At 35.3% G+C, this 21048-nt stretch overlaps 1 protein-coding gene across 2 annotated transcripts in view; it reads left to right on the forward strand.

The window, feature by feature from the left end:
- Window positions 1-21048, forward strand: part of RELN (reelin) — a 527959-nt gene that overhangs the window by 357419 nt on the left and 149492 nt on the right. For both annotated transcript variants that reach the window (XM_077746923.1, XM_077746922.1), the window contains exons 18-20: window positions 57-290; window positions 951-1112; window positions 6112-6348. In XM_077746923.1, coding sequence (XP_077603049.1) covers window positions 57-290; window positions 951-1112; window positions 6112-6348 — 633 coding nt within the window. The remainder of the gene's footprint in view (window positions 1-56; window positions 291-950; window positions 1113-6111; window positions 6349-21048) is intronic.

The raw sequence follows: 21048 nt of genomic DNA on the forward strand, positions 1-21048 counted from the left end.
CATGGATCTCTGAAAGGACCAACAGATTAAGATTTATTTCGTGATATCTGTTTCAGGTGTGACCCTGGATTTTCTGGCCCAGCCTGTGAGACGGCATCCCAGACATTCCCAATGTTTATTTCTGAAAGCTTCGGCAGTTCCAGGCTCTCCTCTTACCATAACTTTTACTCTATCCGTGGTGCTGAAGTCAGCTTTGGTTGTGGTGTCTTGGCCAGTGGTAAGGCCCTGGTTTTCAACAAAGATGGGAGGCGTCAGCTAATTACATCTTTCCTTGACAGCTCACAGTCCAGGTGAGTTAAGGCAGGGTGGAATACATATAGAAATCAGATGCTAATGGTTGAATTTAGATTTATTTTCCTTTTTTTTCTTTTTTTGCTGTTATGTACATCTTTCGATTTTTAACCGAGAGGGAGCTTACAGTTAGTTTATGTAGAGTTAATTTGCCCTAGTTTTTAGTAAATTAAAAGGCTTACTGATGACTTTAAGATACTAATGACTGACTGGATTTTTAAACATATGAAATGTTAGCATCAAAACTGTGTTCTTAAGCCAAGGGCTAGTTAATTATTTATGTAGTTTTATTTATTTGACAGCTTGCAGAGGCTGATTAGATTTATTCTACATCTCCCTTCCCCCAGTGCCTAATAAATAATGCAGTAAAGGAATGATTGGCATTTTAAGTGTATGTACACAAGTACATAGTACACAAGTATGTATAAACATATACTCATATTTGCATGGATATATCTGCATAAAAATGTGCATTGACCTCATCTTCTACACATAGTCATACATCTCACAGTGAAATTACTTGCATTTTGTAAGATGAGTGGAAACATGCAGCTTTTGAGTAATTCACTTAAATTTGTTTGAAATTCTTTATGAGCCAAAATGAACATCATTATTAAAAATATTTATGCATGCACTAATTACAGACAATTCATGTCTAGGTTTCTCCAGTTCACACTGAGGCTGGGGAGCAAGTCTGTTCTGAGCACATGCAGAGCCCCTGACCAGCCTGGTGAAGGAGTTTTATTGCATTATTCTTACGATAATGGGATAACTTGGAAACTCTTGGAGCACTATTCATATCTCAACTATCATGAGCCCAGGTATGTTGGAAAGCATTTAGAAAAATGATTAGAGTGATATCTTCTTCCTGGGGAAATCATCAGTCAACTAGTGTAAGATCAGATATTTTTCCATTGAGAAATGGTGAGGACAAAGATTGATGTGTCTTCTAATAACACTAGCAAGTCACATTCTTCTATTTCATTTGTCCTACTGATTTCTGATAATTTGAAGAAATTTACTCTCATATTTTGAAATGTACATCTAAGGGAAATATTTTGATGCCTCGGGATGAGAAAAATAGCTACTACTATTTTCCTTATTTAACTACACTGCAGCCTATTAGATATGATTTTGATATGGTACTAATTTATAAATTCTGTTAATGACCATTTGTTAACAATACATTATAATATAATAATTTATATGAGACAATAGTTCATAAAATCTGATAACCAGTATGTATTTAAAGTTTGCATGTAATATGATAAGTAATGAGTACAGATAAATTTTTCTAGTATATATAGAGTCCCTGGCAAAGATTGAAAGGGGAGGATATTCTTAAAGTCTTTTCTTCAGGCCCCTTCTGTTTTTGTTTAGCTTAATAGTGCAATTGTGAGATTTAAGTTTTGCTTGAAACAGAGCCATCCTTTGATATTGGCAGAATAGTAATCCGCATTGGTGGTACAATTTTAGCAATGCCCAAAGGGCCCTCTCCCTTTCTACGATAGTATTGACTTTACTCACTGCAATTCTTTAAAAAATTGCAGAAGAGGAGAATGAGAAAATTAAAATACCATTAGAAGAGGTAACACTGTGGCTACGTTCACACTTAGTAAACAACTAACTCCATTTGCTTTCTTGGAAGTACATTTTGATCACAGGGAAAAATGAAAGAGAGCAAGGACTTTGGGCACTGAGGTTTGCATTGGCACCATGGCAAAAAGACGGGGACACTGATGACAGACTTTATATGCTTAAAAATGTTGCCTAGAGCAGTCCCTACATTTAAGTGTTTGTAAATAAATGAGAGCTTTAATTTTCATAGAGAAGAAAATAGCGTGTAACAGAGATAATAGTTAACAACTGTTATGAGTTATAATTATTTACGTTATAAAATTTTAAGAATACATCAGATGTGTTGAGTGTTCCCCGTAAAAGTAAATGAAAGGCTAACCTCAGCTTTCTCACTCAGTAGACAATTTGCATACCAAAAACACACTTCATAGACTCTCCGTAGAAAACATTAAAAACAATTAATTGAAAATCAAGGTGATAATAATAATAATGAAAGCAGTATGAAAATATCACTGTCCTAAGTTAACTTGGCCTAAAACACAATTTCTTCTAACAAAGATGGACAGCTCCAAAATTCAATAATCAATCTTTATCATGAAATTTAATTAATCTTTGTTGATATGAAAAATAATTACACATTAAATGTGCTATTGCAAAGATGCATTTAATCTTGCCTGCCATTTGACAGAAGCATTTTTCTTCTAAGCAGAATCACCATGGCTTTTCAGAACTAAATATGTGCATAGCTTGAAAGATTAAGATCCTAGTGGAGATATTTTTAAAAAGAGAACATGGTAGAGGTATCAAGAACACTTTTATTTTCTATTGTATGTACGTCTGTATGAGACTCTCCATCCCCCTCTTTCTTACATATATTAATAAAAGTAACACGGCAGAAGTAGAATTTTATCTATTCTGGATACTAAATTATTTTTTATATAGTAAATAATACAAACTATGTAAATTCTTCATAGGAGAGTTAAATGTATCTTGATCCCTTTAGCCATTTGCTGTATTTTCTTTAGTATAAATTGCTGCCTGTAACTGCTATCAATTCTTTATTGTCCCTTCCTGCCATGGCTGTTTCAAAATGAAGTATGACTTGGGGCGCCTGGGTGGCTCAGTCAGTTAAGCGTCTGAGTTCAGCTCAGGTCATGATCTCACAGTTCATGGGTTCGAGCCCCGCGTCGGGCTCTGTGCTGACAGCTAGCTCAGCGCGTGGAGCCTGTCTTCAGATTCTGTGTTTCCCTCTCTCTCTGACTCTCCCCTGCTCATGCTGTCTCTCTCTCTCTCTCAAAAATAAATAAAACATTAAAAAAAAAAAATGAAGTATGACCCATAAATCAGGTATGCTAGTTAGCTAACTACCATAACTTCTAGATGATTTCTAATAATTTGTTTGCTTATGAGTCACTCAGTAAATAAAAGAACTCTATCTGCTTTCGGTTTATAAAATTTAAAGCCTGTACATCATTCTAAGTTAATTTTTTAATTCAAACTGATAAGAATGTCATGAACTAATTGGCATTTTTAATGTAAAACTTAATATCACTGCTGAACCTAAAATTATTCTAGATTTTTCTTAGTTATAGGACCTGAAATTTTTATAAAGCCTATTCTTATTTTTATTTTATTTTTGTTTTGATTGCTGTAGTTGATTACAAATAAATTTATGAGCTTAGTGTCCATCCCAAAAGGAAGAATGATACAGAAAGCTGACCCAAATTCCTGGGTTCCCATCTAGGAATATTCTGATCAAATGGCTCCATAGCTGTTGTAACCATCCACTGCTGAGTTGTGGAAGCAGAGATTCCCACCCCACCCCATGAGAGGAAACAAATGTTAAGAGAACAGGCTCCAGAGCTATGCTGCTTTGGTCCAGCTCCTGCATTGCCACTTGAAAGCTGCTTAACATTAGAATATTTAACCTTTTTATGTCTCAGTATTCAAATTTCTATTGGGGTACAGTGACAACGTGTACTCCATTTATGAAGCAAGAATTTGTTGAGTTTTTGTTGTTTGCCAGATACTATTCTAGATGCTAAGAGACAGTAGTGAAAAACCAAAAAATGTCTCTGACTTTGGCATAAGGATATTATCCCAACTTCACAGAGGAAGGTGCTGAGGAACATAGAAGTTGAATACCTTCCCTGCAACTGCGAAGTTATTAACCATTAGATGTCAGAGGCGGGACTGTAATGCAACAGTTTGATTACAGACCCATAGTCTTAATGTCATTGCCAAAGAAAATATTGGTCATTTCAATTACTGTTATCACATACACATATGTATATGCACTAAAATAAGGAAATAAAGGAAAATAAACTTTAAAGTTGCCTGAAAAATTCTTCTTTTCAGTTTTTTGTTTTTTGTTTTTTTTTTTTTAAAGAAAGAGCGTGCACACACATAAGTTGGAAAAAGGGGCTGAGGGGGAGAGGGAGGGGGTGGGAGAAAGCCTGATGTAAGGCTTGATCCCAGAACCCTGGGATCATGACCTGACCTGAAATCAAGTGTTGAACAGTCTACCAACTGAGCCACCCACCCACTCCACAGTTGTTATTTTTAAATCATATTTATTTTCATTCGAAAATAGTAACTGCTTTAAAAATTATTATTATAAAAGAAAATTATAATTTCCTAATAACATAATGATGATCAAATTAAGTGATGAAATTAATACATGATATTTTCATTATTGAGCCATTTTGAATATAGTTTAATTTCTTTACATATCTGATATGTTAATATAAATAAATATACTTATTTGACTATTTAATAAATAAATATTTAGAAATTAAAGTGAAAATCACTAAAATACTCAATTTAAATTTTACTCTTTCCTTCTAATAAATTCACGTTGGTAAAAGAATTCACAGATTTAAAGTATTTGAAACTGTAAGTATTTAAAAGTATTTTTTTCAATTTTTTAAATGTTTTTTCAAAATTTATTTCTGAGAGAGAGACAGCATGAGCAGGGGAGGGTCAGAGAGAGAGGGAGACACAGAATGTGAAGCAGGCTCCAGGCTCTGAGTTAGCTGTCAGCACAGAGCCCGATGCGGGGCTCGAACCCACAAACCATGAGATCATGACCTGAGCTGAAGTCAGACGCTTAACTGACTGAGCCACCCAGGCGCCCCAAAAGTATTTAAAAACCATGAAAATTGTTGCTCTGTCTTTTTCATTTAAGCATTATTTTTAAATTTATATTTCTGTATTTGAATAATGATTTTTCCTTATTTAAAAAGTATGCTTTCTCCCATTTCAAACAGTTCTGCCAGATTTTCACTGGTCATTTGTATAATTAACAATCATGTTATTCTATCTCATATTTCCATATACAAATGACTTAAAGAGAAAACAGACATTATTTTTAGTAACTCTACATAAAAAAATCACATTTCCATGGGCTTAACATTTCTTGACACAATAAGAATAAACATGATACAAATATGAAAATCAGTCTAATTTCTAATTCAATCCAGCCTTCGACTGGAGTTTTTAAATAATTTATTTCTCTAAGTTACCCAACTAGTCACCTGTCTTAGGGAGCTTTCCTTTGCTCACTAGGAAAAAAACTCAGGCCCTTTAGCGTGTTTATTGCAAGCACCTCTCCTGGTGTTTAATTGTACATTGATGGAGACAAATGTTCCATTTGCCATTTGCTTCACATATCACCTTGTGTATGGATGTGAGCAGCATGGTACTGTGATTTATGGAGCTTTCAAGCAGATGTCATTGCACTGGCAATTAATGTATGGTTCCTGCTGCTGTGTACAGTGATTGCTCCTGGAAATTAGATATTATTCTTAATTTTCTTCCCATTTGTCTCATACAGGTTTGTTGTCATAGCCACCATGACACAGCAAGTCACCTCATATGCTGTGTTCAACTGATAGGAATTAGGAAGTGCCACAGTTCCCACCAGCTCCAAACTGTAATATGTGTAACAAGATGCCAAAACTCCTTTTTCAGGCTAAGACAAATCCTGCCACTTTGACAACAACTGTGCTTTATCAAGTTAGCTTTTCTGAAAGCAGATGAGTGCAGGCAGTCACATTTTTTGATGCCTTTGGAAGACTTTGAGTCAGAGAGGAAATTGGAACTCTCAGAAAAGTGTTTATAGTGGGAGAACTATTTTTTTAATGCTATACTATGGGGAAAAATATGCTGTTATGAACGTTTGTATTTTAAGATATCAAAGTAACCTGAATTTTAACTTTTATTTCTTAATTTATTTTTCAGAATAATCTCTGTAGAGTTACCAGATGATGCAAGACAATTTGGAGTCCAGTTCAGATGGTGGCAACCATATCATTCTTCCCAGGGAGAAGATGTGTGGGCCATTGATGAGATTATCATGACATCTGTCCTTTTCAACAGCATTAGCCTTGACTTTACCAATCTTGTGGAGGTCACTCAATCTCTGGGATTCTACCTTGGAAATGTTCAGCCGTACTGTGGCCATGACTGGACACTTTGGTAAGAATTTCATCTCTGCTTAATAATTTTATTAAGGATTGGAAGACAAGAATGATCTTCTAGGTCTCCCAGCACTTAGTCATTTGCTGGCAAATATTTACTGAACACAAACCATTTCAAAAGTCATTATTATGTCTACAAGTAAGATATCTTGGGAAGCAGGACTGAAAACAAAATACTGATAGATTTAATTAAGTGTAAAATTTTACCCTAGTTATTAATCTCAATTTTTATTTCCCACAGTTACATATAAAACCTTCTTCAAAAAGTGTTAATAACTAAAGTGACTACCATATTCTCCCTTCATGAAGGCCCACCATGATCATGGTAAAATGTGAAATCACTCTAGTAACTATTTTATTAAAACTTCTCATAAGTAGTTCTGTTTTCATGCTGTCTTACATAAAGTCCAGGAAGTTTTTTCATCCGTAATTTATTAACTAAGATCTCCTTTTAAATCCATCTTATCAAGTAATATTGGACCAGTAACACATATAGTTAAAGTTGTTGGGGTTTCAGGATTATGGGATATCCGAGTCAAGATACCTTTCCAAGATACCTTAGATTTAACCCCCCTATAGTCAAATGCAAGCTTAATTATACAATAGGCAGTAGATAGTAATTTAAGACTGTGATTAGTACTTCAAGAACACCAGTAGGATGACACAGTAGTGATTAACTAGAGTCAAGAGGTGACTACGTAAGGTACAAAGAAGGAGACTATGTTCAGATAGTTCAGATGGTGGATATGATACATCCCACTGACTAGAATATAGAAGAAAAAGGAAATTCTAGCCACATGATGATCTGATGGAAGAACATTCCAACTACAAGAAAATTTTCAGTGCAAAAACTTCAGAAGTGAGAGTGACTGTGGCGTATTCAAGGACCAGGAAGCCCAGGTAGGGAGAGAGCAAAGGTGTGAGGAATAGATGCCAGGAGTGGTGCAGAGGCCTGATTATATAGGGCTTCTAGGTCCAGGGACTCTAGATTAAAACTCAAGCCTACATAATTCCAAAACCCACAGCCTGTACCAGTGCGCATACTGCCCCTGTGTGTGTCCCTATGGGACTTTAAACATGATTGAGGAATAATTTTCTAAGAGAGTTTTACTTTCTATGGATTCATGGTCAGACCAGTTTAATTTCTCCAGACAAATCTCACCGAAAGCTCTTCACTGCACTTGTCTCCAGAGAACATATCATAAATGACCCATTGGTGACCTTATCATAATGAGAGGTAAATTTTACACACCATTGCACAGAAAATTACCTTTGATGGGAATTGTGCATGGACCTCACATCTCATACACAGCAGGCTAAAATTCTAGCATCAAAATGACAGCTAATGGAATGGAAGTACATCTGATCACTTTTGCTGCAAGCACTGTGAAACTAGATAGAATGAAATGTCTATATGGCAAAGTATGAAAGGTTATATTATGTGTTTTCTATTTGATAGCCTCCGATGCTGGTTTTTATGGGCATTCTTTCTTAGTCCTAGAGACTTCACAGAAAACAAAGGGGTAAAGTAAAATAAGAAGATGCAAAGATGTAAACCAAAATGAGATTTCTTAGAATTATATGCTTCTGAAAATTTAAATCAGCCTGAATTCACAGCAATGCAAATCGGTCATATAGCATAAGCCATATCCCCCAAGATTTGTGTAGTAGGTTTTTTTCTCCCCAGCACTTTTAATACAACAAAGAGTCGTATCATGAATGCAAGTCCTGTATCATGTTTATTTTCATAAATAGTTAACATCTGCTCAAATAAACTCCAAAGTTGCTGAGCATTTTAATTTAACACTTGGGTTGAATGCATGATAACAGCAGTTTAATTCTGTGCTTTGATCAAAACCCTAAGAACAATATCCTTTCACACAAGTCTGATGAATATTCTGAACCCACCACTGCTTTAATTGGTGGAGATACATTTACTTTGTGAAAATACTATCACAGTAATTATAGAAAACCATAAGAAAATATAAATAATTGTACAATCCCCATGGGCACCTTAAACAGCACCGTGGGAGTTTTATTAACAACCACATGTGAGCAATCAGATTTGACTTTCTGATCTTCTCTGAAACGCAAAGGAGTTGTCTTGGTTATGAAACAACAGAGTACACTCTGGTGGTGATAATGAGACTAGAGAAATACATTAACCACTTTAATAAGGATATGAAAAATTCTTGCTGCTCATTAAAATGAAACAACATGGAAGATCTCAAACTGTTCCCATTTTCTTAGCCAATGAGTCAGAATAAAGCCCCTTTTAATGACGTTGTTTTCTCTCTGCTGCTGTTGAGGAATATATTGTTCAAGTTCAGCGTGAACTCACTTTGGTAATGTTTTTCAGAAACACTTGTTACACTATTGAAATTCAATGATGGTATTGACCAACTATATATCCTAACCTCTTGTCCTAAAATGTAATTTTAGTGTAAAACCTTCAGAGCATATTACCATATTAAGTAAACATTCTTTGAACGTGTTCAGGTATGTAGCCTCTACCCTTCAATGACCTTGTTTCTCTCAAGGGAAATTTTGAAATGTATACATGTTCTCTACAAATGACTGGTGTTAAATTAATTATTGTTGGCTTTTCCCAGCTGTGAGTTCATTTGGTTCTCATTTTCTAACTCATGACTTCCCGTGTGCATGGATTGTTGCTGCTGAATGTTCTCCAGGGAAAACTTGGACAATTGCTTTTTCATTAGAAGAATCACAGTCAATATGCTATAAATCACTTTACTGTGTGTCATCATACAGTACTTTTTTCCTTAGAGAAATGAATTGCTTTTAATTATTTGTAGTACTTTCCTTTCTTCCATGCATAGTGTCTATCAGAAACTCTATCTGCTTTATGTTCTAAAAATAGCCTTTAAAATTTGTTAGATCACTAAAGGGATAATTTTAATTGAGATTGATTAAAGATTATCTGACTAATACTGTTAGTGACATTACCAAGGGACATTGACATTCCTCTGTCTTATCTAATAGACTGGTGAGGTATACAGGGGGTAAGGACATTGCTGTCATACATTTTGACACCGAAACATATACAACTGCAAGGCATGGTTGTCATAGCCTGTTAGAATTGGCAGTTGGTTTTAGTAGCAGAAATAAAGAGTTTTCCAGACAACCAAAAGCTAAAAGAGTTTAGGGATGCCTTCCTGGCTCAGTCAGTAGTGTGTGAGACTTTTAATCTCAGGGTTATGAGTTCAAATCCCACATTGGGTGTGGAGCCTACTTAAAAATTTAAAAAAGCTGAAGGAGTTCAGCACAACTAGGCAGACCTTACAAGACATATTAAAGGATATTTTGAAAGCTGAAGCAAGAGGGCAGTAATTAGTAACAGAAGAATCTTTGAAAGCATAAATCTCATTGATAAAGTAGGTATATGGTTAAATTCAGAATACTTCAGTGTTGTAATGGTGGTAGTTAAATCACTTATAAAACTAGAATGAAGATTAAAAGACAAAAGTAACAAAAATAACTATATAATAATTTGTTAATGGATACTCAAGATAAAAAGATGCAAATTTTAACATCAAAAATATAAAATGTGGGTAGAGGGAGTAAAAATGTGGAGCTCTCTAGTATGCATTCAAACCTAAGTTGTTATCAGCTTAAAATAGACTGTTACAAATATGAGATGTTTTATGTAAGCCTTATGGTACCAGCAAAGCAAAAACTATATAGTAAATGCACAAAAGAGAAAGAGAAAGGAATTTAAGCATACTACTATAGAAAATTACCAAATCACAAAGGAAAAAGAGTAAGAGAAAAAACAAACTAATGAATTAAAAATAGCCAGAAAACAATTAACAACCGGCAGTAGTAAGTTCATATCTATCAATAATTACCTTAAATGTAAATGGACTAAATGCTCCAATCAAATGACATTGAGTGGCTGATTGAATAAAAAAAATAAGATCCAACTGTATGCTGCCTACAGGAGACTCATTTTAGCTTGGGGACCACACACAGACTGAAAGTGAAGGGATGGAAAAGATATTTCATACAGTTAGAAGCCAAAAGAAAGCATGATTAGCTATACTTAATCAGACAAAATATGCTTTGGAGGAAAAACTGTAATAAGGGGCAGAAAAGGTCACTATAATGAGAAAGGAGTCAATCCAAAAAGTGGTTATAACATTGGTAAATATGTATGTACCCAGCATAGAAAGACCTAAATGTTTAAAGCAAATACTAACCAACCTGAAGGAAGAAATAAACAACAATAATAATAAAGGACTTCAATAACCCACTTTCAGCAATGGATAGAGCATCCAGACAGAATATCAGTAAGAAAACATTGAATTTAAAAAACACTTTAGACTAGATGGACTTAACAGATATTTACAGAACATTCCATCCCAAAGCAAAGAATACACATTCTTATCAAGTACACACACACAAAATATTTGAAAATATTCTCCTGGATAGATCATATGTTAGGCCACAAAACAGGTCTGAATAAATTTAAGAAGATTGAAATCACATCAAACAACTTTCTCTACCACAATGGTTTGACACTAGAAATCAATTGCAAGGAGAAAATTAGAAAATTCATATGTGCGGAGATTAAATAACAATCAATGGGTCAAGAAGATCAAAAGAAAAATTTTAAAATATGTTGAGACATACCAAAATGTATGAGATGCAGCAAAAATCAGTGCAAAAAAAATTCATAGTAATAAATGCTTACATTAAGAAACAAGAAAGATCTTAGGTAAACAACCTAACTTATCCTTCAAAGAAGTAGATAAAAAAGAAAAACTAAGCCCAAAGTTAGCAGAATGAAGGAAATAACAGAGATCAGAGCAGAAATAAATGAATTAGAGATTAAAAAGACAGTAGAAAAGTCAATCAGTAAAAGCAAGAGTGGCCTTTTGAAAAGATAAACAAAACAAGCAAAGCTTTAGCTAGACTTCCCCCCCCCAAAAAAAGAAAGAAAAAGAAAGAACTCAAAATTAGAATTGAAAGAGTTTACAACTGATACGACAGAAATACAAAGGATCATAAGAGAACTGTAAACAATTGTATACCAACAAATTAGACAATCTAGAGGAAATGGATAAATTTCCTGGTAACATTCAACTCACCAAAACTAAATCATGAAGTAGAAAATCTGAAGAGACAATTACTAGTAAGGAGATTGAATCCAGAATCAAAAACTTCCCAACAAACTGAAGTCCAGGCCCAAATAGCTTCACTAATGAATTGACCAAACATTTACAGAATAATTAATATTAATTCTTTTCAAACTCCTTCACAGGATAGAAAAGGATGGAACACTTCCAAACTCATTTTATTAAGCCAGCATTACCTTGATACCAAAACCAGACAAGGACACGAGAAAATGACAGGCCAATATCCATGCTGAACGTAGATGCTAAAATCCTCAACAAAATAGTAGCAGACTGAATTTAACAATACATTGAAAGACTCATAGACCGTGATTATTTGGGATTTATTCCAGGGATGCAATATGCAATTTATTCCAGGGTTCCATATGTGCAAATCACTGTGATATGCCACAAGCAAAATTAAGGATAAAAATCATATAATCATCTCAATAGATGCAAAAAAGCATTTGGCAAAATCATTATCCATTTATCATAAAAACTCTCAACAAATTGGGTATAGATGGAATGTGCCTCAACATAATAAAGGCCATATATGACAGGCTCACAGCTAATAATCATACTTTATGGTGAGAGGCTGCAACTTTTCCTGTAAGATCAGTAACAAGACAAGGATGTCCACTCTTGCCACTTTTATTCATATTTGGTACTAGAGGTCCTTGTGGGAGCAATTAAGTAAGAAAAGAAATAAAAGACTCCAAATCAGAAGGGAAGAAGTAAAAGTGTCTCCATTTGCATATGACATGATATATAGAGAGAAAGCTTTAAAGACTTTGGCAATATGCCATAAGAACTGGTAAACAAATTCAGTAATGCTGCAGGATAAAAAATTGATCGTTCATACACTAAAAATGAACTATCAGAAAGAGAAAATAGTCCCATTGGCAATTAAATGAAAAAATAAAATAAAATACCTAGGAACAAATTTAACCAAGGAGGTGAAAGGTATGTCCATTGAAATCCAATAAGATAATGGTGAAAGATACTGTAGAAGACACAAATAAATACAAAGACACTCCATGTTCATAGATTGGAGGAATTAATATTGTTTAAATGTCCATACTGTCCAAAGCAATCTACAGATTTAATGCAACCCCAATCAAAATTCTAATGACATTTTTCAAAGAAATGGAACGATCCTAAAATTTTTATGGAACTACAAAAAACCCCAAAAGCAGTCTGAGCAATGTAACAAAGCACCCATGAGAAAAAACTAATCTGGAGGCATTACACTTCTGGGTTTCAAACTGTACTACAAAGACACAGTAATCAGAATAGTATGTTATTGGCAGGAAAACAGACACATAGATCTACAAAGAACAGATAGAGAGCTCAGAAGTAAACCCACACATATATTCATTTTTTACAGAAGAGCCAAGACTGTACAATGCGGAAAGGACAGTTCCTTAAGTAAATGGTGTTTAAAAACTGGACAGCTACACACACAAGAATGAAACTGGACCACTGTCTCACACCACACACAAAATAACTCAAAATATGGATTAAGAACTCGAACATGAGACCTGAAACCATAAACTCCTAGAAGAAAATATAGATGTTAAGCATCTTGACACAGATCTTTGCAATGATTTTTGGGGATATAACACCAATCAAAGACAACAAAAGCAAAATCAACAAGTGAGACTATAATACTAAAAGGTTTCTTCACAGCCAAGAAAACCATCAACCTATGGAATTGGGAAAAATATTTGCAACGCATATATCCAACAGGGAATTCGTATTTAAAATGAATGAGGAACACATACAACTCAATGGCCAAAAAAAACCCAAAAACCCAAAAACCACAAAACAACCAAATAAGATGATTAAAAATGGAGGACGTAAGAGGACATAAGTAGATATTTTTCCAAGGAATATATGCAAATGACTAACAAGTGTGCAAGGGTGCACAGTATCACTAATCATCTGAGGAATGCAAATGAAAACCACAATGAGACATCACTTCACACCTATTAAATGGCTAGTATCATAAAGACAAAAAATAACAAGTGTTGGTGAGAATGTGGAAGAAAGGAAACTCTTGTGCTCTGTTGGTGGAAATGTAAATTGGTGCAGCCACTCTGAAAAACAGTATGGAGGTTCTTCAAAAAATTAAAAATAGAACTACCATATTATTCAGTAATTCTACTCCTGAATATATATCTTTTTTTAAAAAAAAAATTTTATTTATTTCTAGGAGAGAGAGAGAGACAGCGTGAACAGGGGAGGGCCAGACAGAGAGAGGGAGATACAGACTCCGAAATAGGCTCCAGGCTCTGAGCTGTCAGCACAGAGCCCGACGCGGGGCTCGAACCCACGAACCGCGAGATCATGACCTAAGCGAAAGTCGGACGCTTAACCGACTAAGCCACCTAGGTGCCCCTCCTGAATATATATCTAAAGGAAATTAAGTCAATATCTTAAACTATACATGTATTCTCACATTCATGGCAGCATTATTTATAATAGCCAAGACATGGAAACAACCTAAGTGTCTGTCCATGATGAATGGAAAAAGAAAATGTGGTTTATATGTACAATAGAATATTTTCAGCCAGAAAAAAGAAGAAAATCCTACCATTCATAGGAACTTGGATTAACCTTGAAAAAAAACTAACTCACAGATACAGAGAACAGATTGATAGGCTAGTGTTAGGAGTGGGGCGGGGGGGGAGTGAATGAAATGGGTGTAGGTGGTCAAAAGGCCCAAATTCTCAGTTATAAGATAAGTAAGTTCTGCAGGTTTAATGTACAGCATGGTGACTAGAGTTAATAGTACCATACAGGCACACCTCAGCTATATTGCAGGTTCAGTTACAGATGACCACGACAAAGCATATATTGCAAAAAACAAGTCACATGAATTTTTAGGTTTCCCAGTGCATATAAAAGTTATGTTTACATTATACTTAGTATATTAAGTATATAATAAATAGCATCATATCTAAAATGCACATACCTTAATTTAAAAATATTTTATTGCTAAAAATGATAATCATCTTCTGAACTTTCAGTGGAATAATTATCACTGATCACAGATCACTACAACAAATATATTAATAAAGCTTGAAATATTGTGAGAATAACCAAAATGTGACACAGAGACACCAAATGAGCAAATTCCACTGGAAAAATGGCTCCAATAGAACTTTGCTTGACGCAGGGCTCCCACAACCTTCAATTTGTTACATATATATATATATATATATATATACACACATACATATATATATATATCTGTGAAGTACAATAAAGCAAATAATAAAACAAGGTATGCTTGTATTGTGTATATGAGAGTTGCTAAGAGAGTAGATCTTGAAAGTTCTCTTCATAAGAAAAATAAAATTGTACCTATGTGAAGTGATCAGATGTCAACTAACCTTATTGTGGTGATATTTTACTATAAATACATATATCAACTCATTGTGTTGTATACTAATACAATGGGGTATGTCAATTATATGTCAATAAAACTAGCAAAAATTGAAGTAAAAAACAGAAAAACATAAAAGTAAAAAAAAGATAGAAAAAAGAAAAGCTATCATTTTTGTTTTTAATGATGCTTGAGGAAAAGCAGATTTAATTAAAAGAAGATTTTGAGACCCATGAGATGTAGAAATGTTGAAAGACTTTCCAGGTGCTTTCATGGGTGTTAGAATAGAAGGTACTCACTCCATGTTATGTCTAATTTTGTTTTTTTAATTAAAGCTCTCTCTTTTCTTGGGGCACATGGGTGGCTCATTCAGTTAAGTGTCTGACTCTTGATATCTGCTCGGGTCATGATCTCACAGTTTGTGAGATGGAGCCCCGTGTCGGGCTCTGTGCTGTTAGCACAAAACCCATTTGGCACTCTCTCTCTCCCTTTCTCTGCCCCTCCCCTGCTCACTTGCTCATGCATTCTCTCTGTCTCTCTTTCTCTCTTTCAAAATAAATAAATACATTTTTTTAAAAAGCTCTCTCTTTTCTTTATACAAGAAAATAAATAGCCCTTATCATGTTAAGGTCAGTTGTTAAGAAGAGTCATTTCCTAAGGTTTGTCCTGAAAGTAGAGAGAAAATAAAAGAGCAACACGCAAGAAGTGAAATTAGCTGTGAATGACAGTAGGCATGAGATAAAAAGGATAGCATTAGGTGGTCTTAGTGTTGTGATGGGGAATTTGGAAAGCCTCGTTTTTCACACCAGCCCCAGGTGGCATGACCAGCCCTGGAGATGCAGGAAAATAGAGGTATAAAAGGAGAACAGCTTGAGGGTGAGGGTCCCATGTCATGAAATCTTCATGTTGAAAAAGCCTAATTTTTTTTTGATTTGTCAAAAAAATTTTTAATGTTCAGTTTAAAAAGCTTTATACCTGTGATATGCCAAGACACAGGAGTTCTTAAAGCAGTTGCTCTTTAAATTGGGTCCTTGGTTTAGAAGTTGTGGGGCCTTAGTATTCTTTTGTTAAGCAGTTTGGAGAATTCCTGATCTGGGTCCAGGGCTGTTAATATTGTGGCATTTTCTTCTCCCTAACAAAAGTGGTTCTCAGTAATGTTCAAAGCACTCAAGGTAACCTGAGTATTCTCATGAATTTGCAAAGTCTCAGTTTTATCAATGCCACTGGCTTCTTCTATTAGAAGACACAGCCACATGAATTTCTCTAGGATTTTTCTTTCATTGAACATCAACTGATATCTTATGTAGAGATTTTGTCAGTACAGTTTATTAGTAAGCCTAGAGTATTCCTGGGATTATTCCTAACAGAGACAATTAAAAAGAACAGTACATCAATTTAATTTGTGCACTGAAGGAAGCCATTTGAAGTGAGGTGGCTCCCAAGAGCCACTTCAACCACCATCTCACAGTAAATGATTGTTCCAGGAAGCTTAGCAGATAGATAAGGTAAATATATTGAGTGACAAACTGAAAAGTCACTTACTGTTTTTTTCAGCAGCTATTTAAAGAGTACTTTCAGTCCCCAAGAGTATCAGTGCCTCCAACAAACTGGTAATATAATTGAATATTCCCCGAAATAAATGTATAAATGACTTTCTAAATTAGAGCCTACTTTTTCACATAAGGATTTCATTACATGAAGTTTTTCCATTCATTGGTACACTAATTTATACAATCGACTGTTTAGTGATTGCGCTACTGGCACTATTTGTGCTGGAGGCATCACAGTTGGTTTTGGAGATGAAGATAGAAAAGTCTTTTGTTTGCAGAGCTTACATTCTGGAGGGGAATAACAACAGTAAGCAAGTAAATGTGTAATAATATTTCAGCAAGTGGTTTGTGCTGTGAGGATACATGAATGGAGCATGAGGTAGCATAAGTGGAGAGTGAAACCATTTTAGGTAAGATAGTCAGGAAAGCCCTCCTGGAGGCACTAAAACAGAGCAGATTAATGAGAGACAATGATGTAAAAAGGGTGCAAGAAAAGCATCGCAGGTGGAGAGAACAGCAAGAGCAAAAGTCCTGAGGCAGACAAGGAACTAGATTATATTAGTACCTTACACAGAGCAATATAACAATTTTGGAATTTATTCTAAGTGCTTTGGGAAGCAAGTAAATAATTTGTAGCAGAGGAGTAATGTGATCATACTTATATTTTAAAAATAATTGTGGCTGCTTTTTGGAGAACAGATGATAGAGGGTAAGAGGTGAGGCAGTAGAAGGAGCTTCGCTTGGAGGCTAACAGTGTCATCTACATGTGCTTATAATGATGCTAGGAACAGAATGATGTAATGGAGAGATGGACCACTTGAAAATATATATTGAAGGACAAAGCCATAGGACCTGCCAAATAAATGGATAAAATAGCCATATTCCAAGACTCATGTCCTAATGATGCCCAGATGGTTGATTTTTAAGTCATTTATTTCTCCAAAGTTAGATTTCCCTAAAAATCTCCATATGGACTAAGTAGCTAAGTGAGATTTTGTAAGTAAGAGAGGAAACACACCGCTAAACAAATTAACCAGAAAATTCTACATTTGATGATCTGGATTCATGGTATATGTGGCTTGTCAAAATAGAAGTTCAATAGGCTGAGAAAATTACTTTCAATGGGCAGTGGTTAATGAAATCTCCATGGTAGGCCCTGGGTGACCTGGCCCAGTTGACCACACCAACCACCTTGGTCTTCCTTCTCTCTATTCCCAACAAGTCAAGCTCTTTCTTCTTCTAATACCTTTGTATTAGCTCTGCCTCTTCCTGGGAAGTTCTTTCATTAATCATTTTGGACACATGCCAGGGCCTCAAAGCTTTTCAGGGACCTGGAAAAAATCCAAGAACTGAGGAAATGAATATTATCTCAAAAATATGATAAGCAAATTGCAGAAATAGAATTAATAAATTTAAATTAAATATCTACAAAACACAATATATGTTAACTCCCATAATTGCTAAATTTAAATATTCATAAAATCTCTTAATATTGGAAATAATTTTTTGGCCAGATTCTTAAATGTGCTGAAAAATTACAACCAAACATAAATTACATGCATCACTAGTAGCCAAATAAAATTTGAAGATAAAATTATAAAATCAATTTGGAGGTTTTTGTAATGAAAACTATATATTTAATAGATGTGGGTGTATTTTAATGTTTGCCATGATGTGTGATGCAATTTCCAAAAATTAAAAGTATCAAGATCCTTTAAAAGTCTTAATTTTTTTTTATTTTTTTAATGTTTATTTTTAAGAGAGAGCAAGAGAGAGTGTGTGGGTGAGGCAGGAGCAGAGAAAGAGAGGCAGACACAGAATCTGAAGAAGGCTCCAGGCTCTGAGCTGTCAGCACAGAGCCCGACATGGGGCCCAAACTCACGAACCAGGAAATCATGACCTGAGCCAAAGTCAGACTTTGCCGACAAAGCAGCTGAGCCACCCAAGTGCCCCTAAAAGTCTTAATTTTAAAAAAAAATTTTGAGAGGAAAAAAGAAAGCATGTTTGCACATGTCTGTGAAGAGTAGGGGAGGGGCAGCAAGAGAGAGAGGGGGGACACAGAATCTGAAGCAGGCTTCAGGCTCAGCTGTCAGTACAGAGCCCAATGCAAGGCTTGAACTCATGAACCTCATGAACCGCAAGATCATGACCTAAGCCAAAGTCGGATGCTTAAGCACTGAGCTACCCACGCACCCCAAAATCCTTTAAAAGTCCTAAAATGGCCCACTTAAGTACGCTCTAAATAATGTACCTGGTTGCATATAGTTGGAAGGGTAAAAAAAGAGAATTTCAAAGATTCCTCATGTATTTTACTCTCTTGCCTCACCTTTGATTGCCGACTCAACAAGATAAAGTAAGGAGTGGTTTAGCTATTTAGAAATCCACAAGCACTTAAAAACTTTTTTTTTTTTAATTTGAGTATGGTTGACATACAGTATTCCATTAGTTTCAGGTATCCAGCATAGTGTTTCAGCTTCTCTATACATTATGCTATCTTCACCACACGTATAGCTACCATCTGTCGCCATACAACACTGTTACAATATCATTGACTATATTCACTGTGATGTGTCTTTTTTAAATTCCTGTGATTTATTCATTCCATAACTAGAAGGCTGTATTTACCACTACAAACCTTTTTGGAGGACAATGTCACAGTAAATGCTCATTTTTAAAATTTGCTTTGATCAAGCAATTCTGTTCCTAGAAATTTATCCTAAGAAAATAATTGGACCAGTACACAAAGATATACTAGGATGCATATTACAGAAGCATTGTTTATAACAGTGAAAAATGGAAGCAGCCTCCAAAGAGTTCCATAATTGGATATTGGCTTTATTCTCAACATTTTTTCAATATGGAAAGATGTCAATGAAATAGTTGTAAAAAGAAAAAAAACAGGTTTATTATGATTTTGTAATAATTTTTTTAAAAGAAAAGTGAGAGGTGCCTGGGTGGCTCTGTCAGTTCAGCTTCTGACTCTTGATTTCAGCTCAGGTCATGATCTCATGGTTGTGGGGTTTATTAATCTCTGTGCTGTCTATTCAAGAGTCTGCTTGGAATTCTCTCTCCTCTATCTCTGCTCCTCCCCCTGCTCATGCCCTCTCTTTCAGAATAAATAAACTTTTAAAAAAATAAAGGAAAGTGAGTGTTTATTTGTGTGTAAACCTAAGGAAGTCTGGAAGTATTTATACCAAAATATTAGCAGTGATCATCTTTAGGTAGTAGGACTGCAAATTTTTAATTAAAAAAAAAAACAACTTCTTTGCTGTCAAATTGTTGTTTCCAATAAATGTAAACTTATATAATCCACCAAGATAGTATGGTTATTTCTGTTTTGATGTATAATATTATAGCAATAACAAATGAGTTAAAAATGCCTCCTTTAATTCCATGATATCAACAAGATTGTCAACTTCAGCCAACATTTCTTTGATGATTACAAAAACAAAACCCAAAAAGGGATGACATTAGAGGTTTAGATTCATTTACATGTCATTATGCAGAGGAATATACTTGTGAATGGCATCCAACCAAAACCAGCTTTCTGTTGTTCTTCTGTTGTTATGGAAATGGGCCCTGCTGAGCTTGAAAATAGTAGAATATTGCTTCAGCTTTTAAGAAATGTAAATATTGGTGCATTGTCTTCTCTTATGGCATCTTGGTAGTGAGACTTCAGACACTGTTGTCTACCTTATCAAACTGTTCTTAAAGAGAGGGGATCAACTGTTGAAAATGGCCTAGTCCCTAGGTGAATTTGCCTTGAAGGAACTTTGTCGTCAGGGTATTCTCTCACTTTATGTTGGTTATGTGTATCTCCCTTTCACATAAAAATCTTTTTTTATGGAGATGGGAAAGAACTGGGGGAAATGCAGGAAGAGTGATTTCTTTAACTGAGAGTAACTTAAAAACTTTGTATTCATTGTAGCATGTAAAGAGTTACACTTTTGTAAAACTTGCCTTCCGCCCAATTGAGAAACCTTCCTCAATTGCTCATTTTATTTAACATTCTTTAGGTGCCTTTAATGGGCATGGCAAAGAGGAAAGGACATCAAAGTAGAAATCAGAAGGCCTACTTTCTAGGTTTTTAGTAACTGTGTGACCCTGGGGCCAGCAACTCAGCCTTTGGGGGTCTTTTATCTCCATAACACAGTGTTAAGGATCCCTGATGGCCTCCCAAATGGCCTCAACTCAAAGGCCAAATAAAACAGTCTAGCTGTTGGAAAACCATGACGTCCTGCAACAACATGAGGTGCTTTTGTGAGGTACACAAAATTCTGAGTGCTTTAGGAGATACAGGGATGAATAAGATATGATCTCCCCCTGCAGAGAGGCTTCCAGCCAAGGCAGGAAAACAGATCCTCAGCAATTGACAAGAGATTGACAAGAGAGGGGGAGGCAAAGGAACTATATGGTGGACTAAGCATAGAACTATGGAAATGTGGAGTGTCTCAGTCATTCAGTTGGTTGAGAGTTTGACTTGATTTCAGCTCCAGTCATGATCCCAGGGTCATGGGATCAAGCCCATATCAAACCCCACATTGAATTCCACATCAGGCTCTGCACTGAGCATGGAGCCTCCTTAGGATTCTCTCTCTCTCTCTCTCTCTCTCTCTCTCTCT

The sequence above is a fragment of the Crocuta crocuta genome, unplaced genomic scaffold, assembly GCF_008692635.1.
Source record: "Crocuta crocuta isolate KB4526 unplaced genomic scaffold, BGI_CrCroc_1.0 scaffold396, whole genome shotgun sequence".
In the NCBI taxonomy this organism is placed as follows: domain Eukaryota; kingdom Metazoa; phylum Chordata; class Mammalia; order Carnivora; family Hyaenidae; genus Crocuta; species Crocuta crocuta.